The 18,806-nt window shown below is 48.8% G+C and overlaps 3 protein-coding genes across 3 annotated transcripts; 1 reads left to right on the forward strand and 2 right to left on the reverse strand.

Moving 5' to 3' along the window:
• Positions 1-101: 101 nt before the first annotated feature.
• ENTR1 (endosome associated trafficking regulator 1) lies at positions 102-2,953 on the reverse strand. Its single transcript, XM_005529261.3, has 8 exons — positions 2,917-2,953; positions 2,677-2,816; positions 2,396-2,599; positions 1,858-1,931; positions 1,617-1,728; positions 1,288-1,350; positions 564-697; positions 102-258 (listed from the first exon to the last, which is right to left on the reverse strand). Exons 1-8 carry the CDS (start codon positions 2,951-2,953, stop codon positions 165-167), a joined length of 858 nt encoding a protein of 285 aa, XP_005529318.2. The 3' UTR covers positions 102-164.
• PMPCA (peptidase, mitochondrial processing subunit alpha) lies at positions 2,952-8,882 on the forward strand. The gene is made up of 13 exons (XM_005529201.3): positions 2,952-2,992; positions 3,160-3,362; positions 3,484-3,563; positions 3,897-3,979; positions 4,265-4,359; positions 4,509-4,609; positions 5,004-5,267; positions 5,478-5,570; positions 5,788-5,906; positions 6,347-6,437; positions 6,549-6,611; positions 6,956-7,100; positions 7,394-8,882. Exons 1-13 carry the CDS (start codon positions 2,952-2,954, stop codon positions 7,561-7,563), a joined length of 1,548 nt encoding a protein of 515 aa, XP_005529258.2. The 3' UTR covers positions 7,564-8,882.
• Positions 8,883-9,068: 186 nt separating this feature from the next.
• Positions 9,069-18,713, reverse strand: INPP5E (inositol polyphosphate-5-phosphatase E). The gene is made up of 11 exons (XM_005529202.3): positions 18,601-18,713; positions 16,849-17,900; positions 15,214-15,337; positions 14,903-15,000; positions 14,227-14,351; positions 13,987-14,106; positions 13,508-13,615; positions 12,604-12,765; positions 11,932-12,047; positions 11,468-11,604; positions 9,069-10,442 (listed from the first exon to the last, which is right to left on the reverse strand). The coding sequence occupies exons 2-11, from the start codon at positions 17,688-17,690 to the stop codon at positions 10,310-10,312; spliced, it is 1,965 nt and encodes a 654-aa protein (XP_005529259.2). The 5' UTR covers positions 17,691-17,900; positions 18,601-18,713; the 3' UTR covers positions 9,069-10,309.
• Between the last annotated feature and the right edge of the window lie 93 nt (positions 18,714-18,806).

Raw genomic sequence — 18,806 nt, forward strand, 5'->3', positions numbered from 1 at the left:
ATCCACTCCGGGTTTAGGGATCCGTTGGCTGTGGCTGCACCGCGGGAAGGGATGGAGAAGGCAGGTTTGCAGTTTGGAGCGTCAAAATGAGGCCAAGTATCAAAAATTCACTTTTTAGTAATGGTTTCCATATGAAAACAAAGTCCTTGTGTTGTGTGAGTCACTCACTGTCCATCCTCTGACACCTCAGAGATTCTGTCTATGGATTTCAGGAGATCAGCGACGAGCTGCAGGGATTCTGCTCCAGAGAGCAGCTGCCTGGAATGGGAGAGATGCAGTGTTAGCTGTGGGGATGGGCAGCCAGGCAGTTTTGGGAGTTTTCCCACATTCTGTGATTTATCAAGCAGCATTTTATCAGGACTGGAAACTCAGAAACTCCAACTTTCCACCTATTTTTACTACCTACACTTGGAGAAAAACGCATCACAGGTAAGAACATGGAGTAGCTCCTCTGGCACACAACACAAACCCCTGGATTTCAATCCTGAAAAACCCACAGAGGATGTTTATTGTGAGCCCAGTGCCTGGGAGGGTGTCAGGAGGGTTTTCCCAGCCCAGCTCACCTGATGGATGCTTGGGAGCTGGTTGTGACCTGCAGCAGGTGCTGCAGAGCCACCTCCGCGTTCTGCTTGACCGCGGCCAATCCCTGGCCCGCCCGCAGCGCCTCGTTCTCCAGCCTGGAATTCCTCAGCTCAGCCTGGAAGGAAGGGGCAAAATCCGTGTGAAACAACCCCAGAACTCCAGCAGATACTCTACAGCTAATGGATGCGTTCACACAGCAGTTTATGGGTGTGGAATGTAATAATTAACTAACACAGAGATAGCGAATACAATAAACCAATATGATAAATAGTGACTAGATCCCATAACCAGACTGCCTGGAGGGAGTGTCTTCCAGAACCACAGAATCATTAGGGCCTCTGGATGTATCCAGTCCAACCCCTTTGCCAAGGCAGTGTCACCTGGGGCAGGTGACACAGGAACATTTCCAGGTGGGTTTGGATGTCTCCAGAGAGGGAAACTCCATGCATTCCCTGGACAGTTTGCTCCAGGGCTCTGCCACCCTCCATGGAAAGAAGTTCTTCCTCAGTTTCTGGCCATTGCTCCTCATCCTGTAACTGGGCACACCACTGAAGAGTCTGGCACCATCCAGGCCCTCACAAACCTTTACTGAACCTGAAAACACACCCAACATTTTCCTCAGAGACTGCAAAACCTGTGCAATATCCTTTCCACTGGTTCAATTCTGAGATGCATCCCTGCAGCCCCAGCAATGCTGCTCTGTACCTGGAGCTGTGCATTTTCCTGTCTCAGTTTGGCAGCGCTGTTCTCAGCTTTGGCAGCCCGTTTCTGCAACAGAACAGAGATTACTGAAACCACAGCATGCTGAGGATAAATCAGGCAGCTTGAGCTACGTGGGAATGAGTGATTCCAGCACAGAACTTGGAGGGATATGGTTTGTGTTACACCATGCCATGTTCTGAATGTTTCAGAAGGTAGGAACAGCTCCCTCCTTCTTTCCTCACTGCTCCTTTCTGAGATCTGCAGAACCTCCCCCCCCTCACAGGGGACATTTTCTTCCTGATATCTGATCTAAACCTAAAGCCATCTCTTACAGTCATCAGCTGGAGATTCTGCTCCACATGCTGCACTATTGCTTCCAAATCCTGTGCTTCTTTTTCTTCTTTGATTTTGTTTTCCTCAAGCTTCTTCTCAAGCTCCCTCATTCTAAAATAAAATAAGAGATGGCACACAATAAGCATCTGTACCATTAAATACTTTAGTAAGGAAATTCTGGGGAAGGATCAAGAATCTCATGGTTTCATGTTATAAGGAAATTTAATTATTCTCACGCACTTGTCTGCTTGAGTTTCAGACAGAATCTGAAGCTTATTGATCTTGCTTCTTAAAATAGCATTCTCTTCTTTTAGCTAAAAAAAAAGAAATAAAAAATTATTATTAGGATTGAGGTGCATTTTCACAACATGACCAACAATCCAAGATGAGTAACAGAATATTCAGCTTTAATACTGGAAATCCTTGCACTTTCTAATACATTCAAGCTTAATTTTACCTTCAGTTTACCCATCTGGAAACCACTGTGGGGCACAGGAACGTGGCACTGAACCACCAGTGCAAATGTGACTAACTAATGTTAAATAAACATGACCTGAAGGGGCAGGAGCACGAGGAAGTCACCCGGGTCATGCGCAGGGCAGCAGGACAGAGAAACTACCGGACCTGCTCATGTTGAAAAGCACATTTCCAGCCTTAATTCTGTTCCTCAGCATCTCTCGGTGGCAGCAGGCTGTGAGGCCGAGCTGTGTAAGAGCCCAGCGCCCGGCTCGGAGCTGCTCTGCCTGAGGAAGGTGCCGGGGGGGCGGGCAGCGCTCACCTGCTCGTAGCTCGGCTGCCCCGGGGGGAGCGGGGCCGGCTCCGGGGGGGCTCCGAGCGGGGCCGCGCTCAGGTGGGCCTGCTCCACGGCCAGCGGCTGGTAGCTCTCGCTCCATTCCTCCTCCTCCTCCTCCTCCTCCTCCTCCTGCTGCTCGTCCCCCGACTCTGCGGGCAGCGCGGGCACGACGGGCCCGGGCCAAGCCGCCTGCGGAGGGGACAGCGGGGCTGAGGTGAGCGTCTTGACGCGAGGGATCCCGGCCGCGCTGCCGCCCAGGGCCTTACCTGCGTGCCGCCGCGGGACTTGGAGCGGACGAACTCGCAGAAGGAGAAGGGGTTGGGCTCGGCCGGGGCCCCCGGCAGCGGTTCCGCCACCGGCAGCGGCGCCGCCGCCAGGGCCGCCCCAGAGCGGGGGGGGGCGGGGCCTCCCCTCGGTGCGGACCAATGAACGCACGGCTGCAGCCGCCGCGCCCAATCGCGGCCCCGCCCTCGCCCCGCCCCCGAGGCGCAGCCCCGCCCCCTGACCCCGCGCTCCCGGTGGGGGCAAGATGGCGGCGGCCATGGCGTGGCTGCGGCGCGGTGCCTGCGGCCCGGCCCGGCGGTGAGCGCGGCCCCGGCACGGCGCGGGGGGGGGCACGGCGCTGGGGACAGCTGCGGGGAGGGTCCGCAGCGCTCGGGACCCGGTCTGGGCGGGGATCGACTCTCGGTACCGGCGTTGGCGGAGCACGGTGCGGCCGCAGCCCGTGACGGTGTCTCGGTGTCCCGCAGGTGCGGGCTGGCGGCCGGCCGGAGCTACAGCGGCGGGGGCGCGTACCCCAGCGTGTCGCTGACGTGCCCGCTGCCCGGCGTGCCCAAGGCCGTGTTCGCGGCCGCCGAGAGCCGGGAGCGCTTCGAGACGCGGGTGACGGTGCTGGAGAACGGGCTCCGCGTGGCCTCCCAGAACAAGTTCGGGCAGTTCTGCACCGTGGGCAGTGAGTACCGGCCGGGCCCGGGGACACCGGTGTCACCTCAGCTCCCCCCGAGCCGCGGCTCTGCTTGTGAGGACTGAGGGTGTGTGAAAGTCCTGCTGGTTTATTCTCTTCTTTCCCCCAGTTCTGGTAAATTCGGGATCAAGACACGAAGCGAAATACCTCAGCGGGATCTCCCACTTCTTGGAGAAACTGGCGTTCTCTGTGAGTGCTGCCCTGGGCTCCCCAGATGTGCAGGGGCAGTGGGGGAGAGCAGCCAGGGAGGGCCTGACCCGCAGGGCTCTCTGCACTTGAGCTGTTAAAAACAGTGCTGACAACATTGATAGAGCCACAGAATCTTAATTGCTCACTAATTATCGTGACTATATTAATGGTTGTAGTTATATTTTGGAGGTCTTTGTGGTTTCACCTCCAAGGCCGGCGTGTAGTGATCAAGCTATTTGACTGAAAGAATGTAGAAGATGCTCTAGGTTACACTGAAGGGTTATAAACAGTTGTTGCTTTACTAATCAATAACACTGGTATCTTCTTCCTCAGTCCACAGCTCAGTTTGGCAGCAAAGACGAAATTCTCCTCACCTTAGAGAAACATGGAGGCATTTGTGACTGCCAGGCATCGAGGTGGGGTGCTGCTTCTCCTGCTGTTACCTGGGTGTTGTAGCACTTTGAATCTCTTTCTGGCGTGGGGCAAGAAAAGCCACGTTTTATTTCTAAGCATTAGAAATCTGTTTGTGCTGCTGGGAAGCTACAAAAGTGGGCCTGAAAGTGCTATAAAATTCAGATGTATTTCATTTCAGAAGCATTTGATGATTAAAACAGCTTAATCTGTGATTTCCTGATACTGAGATGACACTGAATGACCCCAGAAATGACTTCTCAGCGCAGAACCTGGTTTTTGTGTTGCAGGGACACCATCATGTATGCAGTGTCTGCTGATGCCAGAGGCCTGGACACCGTGGTCAATTTGCTGGCTGATGTAACACTCCAGCCCAGGTTATCAGGTCTGGAAACACAATCCTCTGCCTCAAAAAAAAACCACATTTCCAACACGTGGCTTGCTCTTAAGAGCTCAGAATTCTCTCAGAAGTGACCTTGCAGCAGCTGGGTGTTTTGTGGAGGGGTTGCCATCCTTTGCTTTGTTTCATTGCAGATGAAGAAATTGAGATGACCCGAATGGCCATAAGGTTTGAGCTGGAGGATCTGAGCATGAGACCTGACCCAGAGCCTCTCCTCACAGAAATGATCCACGCGGTAACACACTGGGAATTCCACCCTGCACGCAGCCTCCTGCTGCATTAGAGAAACCTCACGGGTTTTTGGCTGCTTCAGGGTTTATTTTAGACTGTTCTAAAACCAGATGTTTTCTTATTCAGTTTCTGTGGTGGGAGAATTTGGCTGTCTCTTTGAAATCCAGCATTCTCCACATGTGGAAGATTCTAACCCAAACTAAAAAATAACTATCTGTAACTTCCTTTTGTTGATGTGGGTGACAAAATGTTACTGAGTTGCACTGACAATAGTGAAATAATGCTCAGCTTTTCCTCTCTCAGACGTGGGTTAATTCCAAAGCAAAAAGAGGTTTAGAGAGGGGTTTGGGGAAAAATGAAGTGATCTTTGTGATTTTAATGTGTCTGTTCCCTTTTAGGCAGCCTTCAGAGACAACACAGTGGGACTGAATAGGTTCTGCCCCGTGGAGAACACGGACAAAATCGACCGGGACGTGCTGCACTCATACCTGAGCAGTTACTACACCCCAGACAGGATGGTGCTGGCTGGGGTGGGGATTGAGCACGAGCACCTGGTGGAGTGTGCCAGGAAATACCTGCTGGGGGTGCAGCCCGTGTGGGGCTCTGGGCAGGGCAGGGCCGTGGACAGGTCCGTGGCTCAGTACACCGGAGGCATCATCAAGGTACATGGTGGAGGTGGCATCCAGCACCTTGCTGGGATTTGCTGATTTCTCTACAGGCTTTTGCTTTTCTTAAGTTACATTTCATGAGTATGAGCCCAAACTGGCTGTGATAGCTGTTAATTGGGTGGCATGGTAATTATTTGGAATGATTCAAACTGGGTGCAACAGCTGTGAAAATTGGTGTTGATAATTTGTGTGCCTTTCCCACAGGTTGAAAAAGACATGTCAGATGTGAGTCTGGGCCCTACTCCCATCCCAGAGCTCACCCACATCATGATTGGGTTAGAAAGCTGCTCGTTTTTAGTAAGTATTAACCTAAAATCTTCATTTTGCATGCCCTGTACTTGGAGACTCCCAGGAACACTGATTCCTTACACAAACACTGACATTTTTGCTGCTGCACATAAAAACAAGCAGCATTTTCCATGACATTTTCCTGAAGACCTTCACACTGCTTGTGTGCTGTGCTTCACTCACCTTGGGAGCTCTGTCAGTACCTGAGTTTTTTGTTCCCATCCAGGAGGACGATTTCATTCCTTTTGCGGTGCTGAACATGATGATGGGAGGTGGTGGCTCTTTTTCAGCTGGAGGGCCTGGCAAGGGCATGTTCACCCGGCTGTACCTCAATGTGCTCAACAGGTTGGTTTGTCTTGCTGTTTAAGGGGTGGCAGAAACAGTCCTGTAGCAGGTTTACATGGAAAAAAAAGCAAACCCCACCAGTTTTTACATCAGTTTATTCTGCTTGGAACGTGGGACTGGCGTGTCAGTCGGCATTTTGAGAGGGTGAAAGTAAAAGGCAGAAGTGACCAGGAAATTTGTGTTCTTCCACTAGTCCTGTCCATGCTTTAATCAGGGAGTATTAACAGGGTTGGCTCTGTATTGTCCTGGGATTGGTCTCAAGGTGGAGAAAAGGGAGTAGGTGCCACATGCACAAATTGTCAGAGGCAGGGATTGACAAATCTCATTGCACTGCTAAGAATCCTGAAAATGCACTAGGAGGATGCTCACTGTCTGTGTCTTATTTTTACATTGTAAATTCTGGGTTTTAAATTTTAAAATACTGTTTTGTGCACTCACAGGCACCACTGGATGTACAATGCCACCTCTTACCACCACAGCTATGAGGACACAGGTCTCCTGTGTATCCATGCCAGTGCAGATCCAAAACAGGTACTCAAAGACAGGAGTCCTTAAACAGTATCCTCATCACTCAGTACCAGGGAGTTCTGTGGACACAAGGAGCATTGTTCTGATCTTCCTTCCATGATCTGTTTTCCCCAGGTTCGGGAGATGGTGGAAATCATCACCAGGGAATTCATCCTCATGGCAGGAGCAGTGGGAGAGGTCAGTAGCACATTTGAGTTTGCACGTGGTCTTTGAGCTGAAATAATCCCTGGAAGTGTCCAAGGCCAGGCTGGACAGGGCTTGGAGCAACCTGGGATAGTGGAAGGTGTCCCTGCCCATGGCAGGGGGTGCAAGTGGATGAGCTTTAAGGCCCCTTCCAACCCAATGCAGTCTGGGATTCTGTGAATGCGTTGCATTGACTGTGCTAGAATGGATTTTTATAGATAATTTTATTACATATTTCTGTAAAAGAATACGAAGAGAGAGGTGTCTGCAGAACTTTTCTGTGTTACCTTGTACTACAGAGCAGCAACCAGAATTTTTTGTTTCCTGCTCATTCACAGGTAGAACTTGAGAGAGCAAAGACACAGCTCAAGTCCATGCTCATGATGAACCTGGAGTCTCGGCCAGTGATCTTTGAAGATGTGGGGAGGCAGGTTTTGGCAACAAACACAAGGAAGCTACCTCATGAGCTCTGTGCCCTCATCAGTGAGTAGACAATGCTTTGCCTTGCTGTGAGGGAACTGTAGGTACAGTTAAAACATTCTTGTAGCACTGTTGAATTACCTCTGAAAACCTGGGGGCAAAAATACTACAGAAATACATTTCACACTGAGGTTAATTGCTTTCAAGCTAACACAAGGTTTATTTTAGTCAGAAGGAAGGAAAGATGAGAATCATGGTAGAGAAGATATGGAGTTGGTTTTCTGAGCATCGGCCTAAAGCTGCTTTGTGCTGTTCACAATGGAGGTGTCACAGCTCTGCCTTTTTTCCATCTGCAGGTCAGGTGAAACCCACTGATATCAAGAGGGTGGTGACTAAGATGCTGCATAAGAAGCCAGCAGTGGCTGCCCTGGGTGACCTGACAGATCTGCCCACATATGAGCACATCCAGGCTGCCCTTTCCAGCAAGGACGGGCGGCTCCCGCGGCTCTACCGCCTCTTCCGATAGAGCAGCACCTCCTGCCCGGCCTCAAAACCCCTTCTTTTTTAATGGTTTATTTGTTTTTTTGATTCTCATGTTGCTGTACCACCCTCCCTCCCCCCAATGCTCCCAGGCATTCTGTGCAGCCATGGAGCTGAGCAAAGCTGCTTCAGAGCACTGGACTGTGAGGAGCTCGTGTAAGGAGCCAGCGCTGGCTCTGGAGGAGGAGTTTGACCGTGTGAGTAGGTTACAAGAGAAGATGGGTGTTGACACCCTTCTCTTGGCTTTGGGGAGAGCAGAGCAAGCCAAAACCTTCATCACTACAATGAAAGCACATCTCTGAGCAGTCACTGCCTCTTCATCACCCCAGCAGTGGAAGTGGGGCTGTCACATGAGGCCCCACTGTGCCCTTCCTGAGGAATGTGTGGCACCTTAAACAGCTTGGCTTACATGTCTGAATTCAAAGAATATTTATAACTGTTACCAAGGTGAGCAAAGACTTGGTCAAACTGAATTAGGAAAATAATAGTTACTGTCCCTGTGAAGTTAGGCAAAAAGTTTCCTGCAATCCAGATTTTGTTACAAATCACGGATCCATTTCATCAGTGTAATTCACCATCTGACAAGGAGTCACCCATCTGGGAATAACTTCATCATCTTGCTAGAGCCCCAAGGAAACCCATGACAGAACCAATTTTCTGTGGAGTTCCTCTGCAGAAGTACTGTACATAATGGACACTTGAGAATGAGATCAATCTCTTTAGGTTTTTCACTTGGACATGAACTGTGCTAAAGAATAAAAGTTCTTTTCCTGCAGAGTTGCTATACAAACAGTTATTAAAGGAGTTGTTGCTGCTGCACCTTAAACTCATGCCTCATTTCCTCAGTGTCACCCAGATGGACTTAAGGCCTTGCAAAAAGAAGACGCAATCAGTCTCACAGCAGAGATGTGGCTCAGCTGGAAGTCAAGATAGCAAAATCACAACATTTAGAAACATGATCTTGACTGACACCACCTCACAGAAAGCCAAGTGCCACACGTGTGACATGCTGAAGAAATGGAGACTCAAAAGAGGAATAAAACACTGGATTTCTATAATCCCCTAATACATGGATTTAAAAATACAAGACAGCTGCATTGCAGCTCTTCACTGCTAGATGTGTATGGTAAGGAGCAATCCAGTTGGGAGTGGAGCACTGTGAGGCTGCTGTTACCTGCTTTATCCCATCCTTTCCTCGTGCAACTCAAAACGTTGCATTGCTTCCTGCAGAGCCCACAGTGTGGAAGTCCTGTTCAGTTGTTGTGTATGCTTGTGAGGAAATAAAGAGACCTCTGAACAACCAGGGCAAGTAGTAAGAGTTCTGAAATTCATCTGCCAAGGGTTTCCTGAACAGGCAAGTGGAGAATGCTTTGTTCAATGCAAATGATTACAGAGAAATCTGTCCCACCCCTCCAGCTGAAGACAAATGGCCCAGGTCACCCAGTCACACACCATGCAAAGAACTCTGGTTCTGACAACAATAAAAGCTGATTCTCAGTTAAGGTATTGCATTAATTTATTTTTATTCCTTTAAAAAGAAAGGAAATCCAAATACCTGATGGCTACAGACAGGTCAGTGCCATAAATGTACCGCAGAACAGGAGCCTGTCTTGGACAGGTTGCATAGTCAGCAGCACTTCCTCCAAGGTGTTTGCATGATGTTTTAGGTCCTAAGGTGATTAATGATCCCATCTGTGCCCATGAGGAGCTCTTAATTATTAGCTGTACTTAACATTTTACCAGTGCCATACTGGTCCTTGAAGTATATATAGCCTTAAGACAACACTACTTCAAAAATAGCAAGTTATTCACAGTTTACTGATCTGGAAAAATAAAACCAAAAGGAATTGACTGTGATTGGAGGTAATGGAGCTGTGTGGAGCTGAGTGGCTGCAGTTGCCCTGCACATCTCCCTGGTGCACTCACTAGGCATCACTTTGGTGAAGCATCACACAGTGCCTGTTCTCAGATAAATTCCAACTGCTGCTGCTGCTGAAGGCAGGTAGTGCTTAATCAGCCCTGGGGAGGACAAGTGAGCTCAGGAAGGGATTGCTTCAAGCAGTCTCAGCAGACAAATATATGGCCTGAGAGTTTGGTATTTACCCCCTTAGTAACAGAAGGCCTATAGAATGATTATTGAAAGGCAATGTTTCTACACTTCAATGTACAGGAGTACATTCACACACAATTTGCTGTAGAGGACCCAAAAAGCCCAGCACAGGAGCACCATCCTTACACAGAACTGCCATGAACTGGTCCCTGTTACTCCTTGTACAGAATACCAACACTTGGCTACAGAGAAGGAAAAAACCCAACCCCACACTGGATGGACATTAATCTGACCAAACCAAAGATACAAACAAAGAATTCTCCTTTCTGCAGGCTTTTCTTAGGTCCCCTGCCCTGGGTGATGCCAGTTCCAGCAGCTGTGCCCCTGCATGGAGGGAAACCAAGGGTCTGCACCCAGTGGCTTCCTAAGATAGTCTGCTTAAAAATAAATCCATTACACCAGTTGGGATGGATGTCTTAAATAACTGACTCCTTTTCTTCGGCAGAAGCACTTGAGCTACATGGATTAGCTCATGCAAATGAATCCAGGATGAGGTTTAAGACATTCTTCACAAGCCACAGCAACTGCCAGAGGTGCTTATGCAGACAATTCCCTGCACTTTGCCATGGCCTGAAATCCTCTTTTGGGGCACCTCTACCACAAGCACTGCAGAGCTTTCAGCTCAAGAAATGCTACATATGCTGCTGGATCTTTGGTCCTTTTGTTCGCGGCGTTTCAGAAGTTCCCTTGTAGCCCGCCTCCTTATTCCGATTAAATACAGATCTCTGTCAAACAGCCCTGCAGCCAGGGGGATGCTGCAACAGGAACACAAGGGTCAGGGCATAAATATGTTCTTGTTTGCCCAGCATTTCCCTACTACTTCATACAACAAAGGCCACAAACCTGATTTTTACTTTCTTAAGGCATTCAGCTACTGCTGAATTCTATAGAATTCTTCTGTGGGAGAAACAAGAGTTGTTCTTCCACAGCAACAAGTTAAGGTTTTCCACAATACTTTAAAATGCTGGTTTTAAAAGGGAAATGTACTTCTAAATTTTAGCATGAACTCGCCTGCTTTAATATATATAGAGGACTTTCTTAATGATTCTAAACTAAAGCCCATTCATTTGAAAAGCTAAACCAGGCTACTGCTAACTTGGTGTATTCCCTGGTGTGGTTCAAGTCAACAATTCATACCTTGGTCTGTTTTAGAGAGGCCAGAGGAAACCTGAGCAGCCCATCACACACTGCTATTTAATGGGTATTTAAGACCCAGAAACAAAAATTCCCATTGCAATTGCACTGCTCATCAAATACTTGGAGAAATCACTTTTCTAGATATTCAGGTCTTGAAATCTCTGGCTATATAACTCATAAAAAATAGAATAATTCCAAACCAAATTTTCTAGGGAGTTCTACTAATACAACAGCCTACAGTAGGACATTAAGAACTTGGAGGATCTCAAAATACTCCATTGACATCCAGCTGTGCTGAACTGCAGCCACTACTGGGGAGGGAAAACAGAACCGATCCTAAAGAGGGCAAGAGGAAAAGAAGAGGAAAGCTGCCCATGCTGATAGGGAAAACAAAGAACTGCATCTCAGATAAAACACAGATTTATGTTCAATTCCAGTGGGTTCTGTTTATCCCCCTCAGAAGGATTAAGGGACCTGGCAGCAGGGATTTCAGCTGTCAGTGCAAGGTTTAAGCTCTTACAGCTCTGACCACCAGCATGTGGTGGGTAAAGCCCAAACAGGCTGCAGGGATAGACACGGGAGAATATCCTCGGCATCACTGGAGCCATGAGCAATCAAGCCATGAGCTGCAGGAGGTACTCACTTGTCTCTGCCAGGCCTCACTTTCACACGAAACAAGGCAAACACAGGCCGGTGGTCCGAGGTTTTGATGACAGGACAAGAGGAATATTTGACAGCCTGGATGTCATCCTTGTAGCGGCTGCGGAACACGACTCGGTCCTGGAGGCAGGGAGAGAGGGAACAGTGGTGGTGACTCTGCACATCATCCACCCTGGAAAGCAGCACTGGTTCACAAGAGACAGATCCATTCACTCATCACGCTCCACTTAATGAAATTAATGTGTCCTTGAATGGGGATCCATTCCTAAGTGCCTGATCCCAACAGTTGTTCTGTGCCAGCTCTGAGCACAGGGAAGAGCCCACTCAGGGTGTAAGGCAGGGAAAATAAAGTTAGCAGCCTGTGCCAGACTCTCCCCGTGCTCACAAATTCAACAATCCTTTCTTCCAGAAATCTCAGCACAACTGAATACTGAAATCATCTCTTACCGTGTAGGAAGGAGTCCTTTGTTTGGAAGTGGTGTCATAGCTGTCCTTTCCTATGTCAAACTTGTAGGAAGGACGGAAATGGATATCAGCCTCTTGGAATCCTTTGAAAATAGACCCTGTAAGGGAAGGGGAGAACAGCATGAACAAACTCCTCCCTCCTGAGAACTGGGAACTGTGTCTACTAATGCTGGCTAGAAACAACAGCAATGTACATCCCAGAAAAACCTGGGCTTGGGCTCCAGAAAGGGAACAAGCTCCATTCCTGACATGGAGAGGATAAAAATTAGCCAGTGGCTGTTTAGTCAGTGGTCAATTAAACTAAGAAGATCTGGTCCATGCACTTCCCCTTCCAATGAAAGCTCGTGCTGCTTTGCAAATGCTGTTCAAACCTAAATTCCCTGGACACTGGGACAGAATGATGCCCAGGTTATGGAGGAGTCAGATGAAACAGCAGCAAATGGCTTGGGAGGTTACATTAAACACAACAAACTGCTACAGCAAAAGGTCCCTTGACACACTGCCAGTGTATTTGACAACTGCTGACTCTTTTTTAGGGAATTTAACCAAAGAAAGCAGGAAAGGTCTCCAGGAAATGGGGACTGGGCTGACATTACTCCTGTGTGCAGGTATCTTTGTTTCTGGAGAGGATGGAGATAAAGAGCTGCCCCTTACCCCGACTCATCTCACTGGTCAGCTGGTCATACATCAGGAGCTTGGACACGTCTGTGCCCGGGTTCTGGTTCAGGATGGAATCCACAGTCTCCCGATCCTTATTCAGCCGGAAGTTGAAGTCACCAAACCAGAAAACTTCATCAAACCGAGTTGTGACATCACCTGCAAATTCACACCACGACTGTTCAAGGGATGCTGCTGAATGTGTTTGAGGAACAGGAAGAAATTTCTTTTTGCTACCTGGAGATGTGATATTGAGTATGTTTTCTACCTGTGATCACCACTAAATGTGGGAATTAACAACCCAGGAGAAAACAGAACAGAAATGTTAAAAACCATAGAAAAAGCTGAAAAGAGACCGAACTATCTATAGGACCTAACACCAGAGGGAACACAAAAAGCTAATGCTACACTGCATTCAATTTTCTAGTAAAAGGAACTAATTATTTATCTAGACATCAAGTTGTCAGTGCAGTATTAGGAAACAATAATGGACTTTGGCAAACAATGCTCTGATCTGTGTACATGCAAAGTGACATAAGGTTTATTCTCTAAAATTTTGAAATAAAGTAATTCCTAATTGTTCTAGAAAACACATGGAAAGTGAACCACATCTGTAATATTCATAATTAAATCAAAATTATCATATTGCTAAAAAAATACATCACATAAAAAATCCCTTCTGAATTTTCTCTCTCCCATTTCAATTTATTTTCTCGAATTCCTAATTTCAAGAAAGAAAAAATAAATCATGGAAATAATAACCATCTTCAGAAAAAAAGACCTGTAGTCTCTTTTTTTCACAGTGTCAAATTATCACTCTTGTCTCTTTCTCAGTGCAGACTGAGAGACAATGCACAGACTGCTGATCTGGGCTCCCTCATGCTCATGGTTTCACACTTACTAGAACTGGATCGATACGGATTTGTGTCCGGAACATTCTTGGGAAGTGTAAGGGCTTGAATGGTTTTATTGTAGTCCAGCTTCCTCTCATTCACTTTACTGTCCCCAGCTGCAAGACAGAAACCCCATTACTGCCAACAATGAATCATTTTCATTCAATGACCATTTCTGGTTATAGTAGGAGCTTCCAAAGGGTATCAGACATTTTCCACAAGTAAAATTTGACACCGGGATTGTCTGCACTGAATAATGATGGCAGAAAGTGTGGGAAAAGGGATACAATGGTGCAGAGTTAATTTCTGTTTCCATAAGCACAGTTCTTTGGTAAGTTTGTTACTAAACAAACCTCCTTCCCTTATCCTTCTCAGCTCAGCAGTCCTGAGCTTTGGCTTCAGTCTGTCCTGCTTTTTTCACCTCTGTACAACTCCTTCCCCTCCTCCCTCCACCAGGACACTCCTAGCAAGATTGCAAATGTCTCACAAGTGAAGTGAGAGGTGATGAAGAGAAAGGAGGTCCCAAAAAACGTGAAGCTGATTCCAAGAGCTCCCTTGGTTTTGATCTGAGACACGATTCGAGTTGTCACCGTGGCATACTCCACTTCTGGAAAGAGGAAAAGAAGACGCTGTTACTGAAACGCTCCTGACAGGGAGCAGGGAGGTCAGGAGAGGGAGAAAAGGGCAGGGCACAGGCTGGCAGCAGTGCCTTCAGCTCCCCACACACCCGAGCAGAACCAGATGAGGTCCCTGCGGATGAACACGGACATGTAGAGCACTCCATGAGCAGCCGAGTGCAGCAGGACGTAGTGGGGGCCCAGTGTCTCCTGCAGGCGGATCTCCCACTCTCTTCTGCAGGAAAGAACAACAGCTGGATCACACAGACAGCACAGGAGACAACAACCAGGAGAGCACATCAGCCTGTGCACACACAGCAACCCCTCTCACACAGAACATCAAGTCATAAGCAAAACCTCCCTGCATTGAACTAAGGGGTAGCTGCTGAGGTGCCACAGAAATCAGCAGGGCTTTGCCATCAGGATGAAATTCTGTATGCCTAGAGAAGCTGTTCCATCCCTGGAAGTGTCCAAGGCCAGGCTGAACAGGTCTTGGAGCACCCTGGTCTAGTGGGAGGTGTCCCTGCCCATGGCAGGGGTGCACTGGATGTGCTTTAATGTCCCTTCCTACCCAAACCATTCTGGGATTTTATGATTTATAGATCTCTGTGACCTTTTCCTCTAAATCCCATTTCTTCTGGTGCTAATGCAATAGAATTCAGTCTTGCTAAATGGGTGGATTATTGAAAATATTAGGAATATAATGGAGACTATGTCTAATCTAATTCAAAGCAAAATGATTAGTTAACAATAAAAGAAGATGATTCATTACATTGTTTTTGCTACCTGTCTGGACAGCCTTCTTGAACCCCAATGACATACATGTCCTGGGCAAAGTCTGGATCTGTTGGCAATAAGAAGTCATCCAGATTCACTGGAAGTTCCTATTACACAAGAAATTTAAAACAAAAAGAAAGAAAAGCAGTATTAGTTATGCAAAGTTTTACTAGAAAAATACCTTATAATCCAGCAAAGATGATGACTCAGGTTGACAAGAAACAGAGTCATGAACAGAAAAACATCACCCCAGTCCTCTCAGCAGAGCTGGGGTAACTTTACTTCTGCCAAAGGACCTGTGAAGACCTCTGTGCACCTACCTTCTGTCCCTGCATGTTCCAGGTGGCCACAAAGATTCCCATATTCCGATCAGGGAAATATCTGCTGAGTTCTTCTGCTCCCATTAAGGCACCACTTGCCAGAAGGCTGCCTTCCAAATAGCTCCTGTGGACAGAAGACCCAAAAAAGAGCATCTAAGGAAAGGGCAAGGCAGCTGGCATATTGATGTGCGATGTTTGAATCATGAAGTAATCAAGAATATACCTTTAAGAAGAAAGAATTTAATATTTATAGATTGTTCTGCTTGCCTCAAGTTCCTTCCACAGCCAGGACACGAGGGTGATGGTGAGGTTGATGCTGCTTAAGTTCTGTGATGAGAAGGCTGGAGCCATCCAAAGTCTTCAGACTCACTAATAGTCATCCAGACACAGAACAAAGAAATTGGTTTGATAACCTCAGATCGCCCAGAGAAGCTGTGGCTGCCCCTGGATCCCTGGAAGTGTCCAAGGCCAGGCTGGACAGGGATTGGAGCAACCTGGGAGGTGTCCCTGGCCATGGCAGGGGTGGGACTGGATGAGCTTTGAGGTCCCTTCCTCCCAAACCATCCCAGGATTCTGTGATTCCATTAAATTTGAGTACATTGAGGCAGCTCAGTTTACTTCAAACATAAAACCAGCTCTACCATTCCCAGTGTCCTGGCATCAGGTTTCTCCTAACCAAAAACTCAATCTCACATCCTTCCTTCAATTCAGCTCATCAAATCAGCTTCAAGAAAATAATTTATTGAGCCTGAGGTCTCAAAATATCCCTTTTGGAAAGGACAGATGCATCCCACAGCACGTGCCTCTCTGAAGGACACACTTACAGAGGAAGGGATGCTGGCACAGGGACTGCATGTTGAATAAGCATTTTTAATCTTGCTTAAGCTCCGCAAATAATGATGAGAGAATAATGTCAGGGAGTTCTGGGCAACCCAACACTGCCCACCTGGCTCCAGCTGCTTTAGGGAGGAAAGTGAAAGAAAACCCTCAGGGCAAACAAGTAACAATCTATCTTTGGGGCTTTTTAACCAGCTAGTAACACTTTAATTTATCTCAGAATTATTTCCCCTCTACTACTGACTCCCACGCTTTGGATCAATGATTAGATTTTTCCCTCCCGGAGAAGCTGGGGGAGAGGAGCTCCTGTGGGATACTGGAGTAGTTCCCAGCACATCATTTGATCCTGCCAGAAACCAAACAAGTGCAACATCTGCTCAGCACCTCACAGGACTGTGATAATGCTGCATGACAATCTCAATTTAAAATATCTGGTGTTATTTTTTTCTGTAGTTTATCATTTTGGTTCAAGCCCAATGTACTTTTAGATTTTTCTAAAAAGCAGTTTTCCCAACTGCTGACATGCACAGCCATTGCTTCTTAATTCTTAAACCAGATAATGTTAATATTACAAGGAAACTGACAGCAAATCAGACTCGTATTTATGAAAATACTTATCTGAAAGGAGCAAATGCAGAGTATTTGTACTGATCTCTTCATCTTCCAACTCTTTTCACAGCAGGTTAAATAACACAGAACGGCTTTTGTGCTTTACCAGGAGCTCAGAAGTTCCCTGCCCAGTGGGATTTTCCTCCCTGCTAACATCCCAAAACCAAAGACAAGCTGGGGGAGCCCTACCTGCTGCGAACATCCTTGGCTCGGATGGGAGTGAGCACGCTGAAGGTGGATTTCATGGAGTCTGTGGAGCAATTGTCATAGAGTGTCCCATTGCCCTGCAGCCTGGAGTCGCTGAGGCTGCTGCTCACCCTCCCAAACTTGTGCTGAGAATAATGTCGGTAATCCAGACAATCTGAGTCGATCCTATTAGCTGTCCTCAGTGAGTGCGAGGCCACGTTCAGCTCCATGGGGGGCAGGGGGCGGGCCGGCATGATTTGGGACAGCCGGGGTTTGCCCCCCGCGAACCCCTTCCCCCGCAGGAGCCCCCCAAAGGCACTGGAGATCTCGGAGGCTCGTTTGCCCAGGTCCGAGGCGCCTCCCCTGCTCTTCCCCCCGGGACTGGCTTCCAAGGCGTCTGGTGAACTGTGCAAGGAGTCCTGCTGGCAGCAGGGATTGCAGGGGCTGGGCCTGCCCCTGCTGGGAGGGCTGGGGGACGCTTCCTGCAGGGAACCATTGGAGGAGCTCGTCTCGTTGGGATCGGTCAGACTTTCCTGGCTCGTCCTAAATCGTCTCCACTTCCTCCAGCTCTTTTCATCCAGGGATGCAGCACGTTCCAGCCGGGGCTTCCGAGGGGGCCTTGGAGTGATCGATTTAATTTTCATATTGGCTTTGAGTTCTTCTGGCAGAAGCTTTAAGGTCTCACTTATGGGCGTGCCTATTTTCGGAGGCACCCCATCACCCCCAGCCTCCCTTTTGGCTGCTTTTCCAGCTTTCTTTGCCTGCAGGTCCTGTACTGCTCCACCCTCCATGCTCCGAGTAAGACACACCCTTGAGTGCTGCGGAAATCCATTTGGAGTACTCATCGTTCCCCAGGTACCCGCTGCGGATGCTGCTCCAGATGAAAAGTTCCTCAAAGCATAGTTTCCTTCCCTTTATCACCCTGTGGGTTCACAGGGGTTTACTCAGCCAGCAAGGCATGGGAATTGCAGAGAGCTCAGCCTTTAGCTGGGAATGGAGGGCAGGTGAACGTGCAGGCAGATACATTGTCTGCAAAATTCCAAGACGTGGGATACCTGCATTCCCCCAAGAGAAAGATGTAAGAATGAAAAGTTATCGAGCTTCAAACTGTTCTCCTTGATCAGAAAGCATCTCCTTGCAGGACCTCCCTCTAGCACAACTCACACCTTAACATGACCTTGTTAGAAAATCACTGTCATTTCCCGTTTTTTCCCCCCAAAAGCAGAGCAGAGACCTCCTTCCTGCTGCAGACATCACGGCTGTGTAAACTCTTTTTAAGAAAAGGCACGAATGAAATTTAAGCTGCCCAGAAAGCACAGCTCGTTGTCCTTGCTGTACACACGGCGTCACCAGCACGACCAGCCCGCAGCACGGGCTGCCCGAGGCCAGGAAATTTCCAGCGATCCCACAGCCGGGAAATCGCTGCCGCCTGTTCCTGCCTTGCACCAACCCCGCTCACCGCCGCTGGCACCGAGAAAATACCCCTGGGGTGGCTTTAGAGTACGGAAACGGGCTTCGAGTACATTTCTACACGGGAGAAGCACCTCGTCATTCTGCGGCTACCGCGGAGCAGCCTCTCCCGGCCCTGGGAGAGCAACACGCGGTGAACGCAGCCCAGAGCGCGGCTCTGGCACTGAGGGGCCGCCGCCTGCGCCCCCCCGGCCGGGCGAGAGGGGCGCGGCCCCGGCCTCCCCCTCACAACGGCCGCGCCTCCCGCCCGCCGGGGCCGCGCCTTCCCCGCCACCCGGGCCTCACCGCTTCCTCAGGGCTCCTCGCAGGTGTCGGTGGTGGCAGCGGCGGTGCCGGTGCCCGTTTCTGTGCCGGTGCGGCCGCCCCGGGCCGGCCGTGCCAACGGGGGCAGCGCTGGGCCGGGCCCGCCCCGCCCGCAGCGCCCCCCAGCGGCCGGAGGAGCGCCCGGCAGCGATCGCGGATCGCGGCGGGCACGATACGGGATGAAGGGG

Source organism: Pseudopodoces humilis, chromosome 22, assembly GCF_049639895.1.
Source record: "Pseudopodoces humilis isolate 2021_Gansu_Grassland_sample_001 chromosome 22, ASM4963989v1, whole genome shotgun sequence".
Lineage (NCBI taxonomy): Eukaryota > Metazoa > Chordata > Aves > Passeriformes > Paridae > Pseudopodoces > Pseudopodoces humilis.

Bases quoted from the DNA above. Each gene is read 5' to 3' on its own strand.
- INPP5E (XM_005529202.3), bottom strand. From the start codon at position 17,690: ATGAGTACTCCAAATGGATTTCCGCAGCACTCAAGGGTGTGTCTTACT. The intron at 15,338-16,848 runs GTAGGGCTCCCC...TTCTGTCCACAG, and splicing joins GCCAAGGATGTTCGCAGCAG to GAGCTATTTGGAAGGCAGCC. The intron at 14,352-14,902 runs GTAGCAAAAACA...TCTTTCCTGCAG, and splicing joins CAAGAAGGCTGTCCAGACAG to AAGAGAGTGGGAGATCCGCC.
- ENTR1 (XM_005529261.3), bottom strand. From the start codon at position 2,953: ATGGCCGCCGCCATCTTGCCCCCACCGGGAGCGCGGG. The intron at 1,932-2,395 runs GTGAGCGCTGCC...CTTTTTTTTTAG, and splicing joins GGCAGCCGAGCTACGAGCAG to CTAAAAGAAGAGAATGCTAT. The intron at 698-1,287 runs GTACAGAGCAGC...CCTTCCTTCCAG, and splicing joins AGGAAAATGCACAGCTCCAG to GCTGAGCTGAGGAATTCCAG.
- PMPCA (XM_005529201.3), top strand. From the start codon at position 2,952: ATGGCGTGGCTGCGGCGCGGTGCCTGCGGCCCGGCCCGGCG. The intron at 5,571-5,787 runs GTAAGTATTAAC...GTTCCCATCCAG, and splicing joins TAGAAAGCTGCTCGTTTTTA to GAGGACGATTTCATTCCTTT. The intron at 5,907-6,346 runs GTTGGTTTGTCT...GTGCACTCACAG, and splicing joins TACCTCAATGTGCTCAACAG to GCACCACTGGATGTACAATG.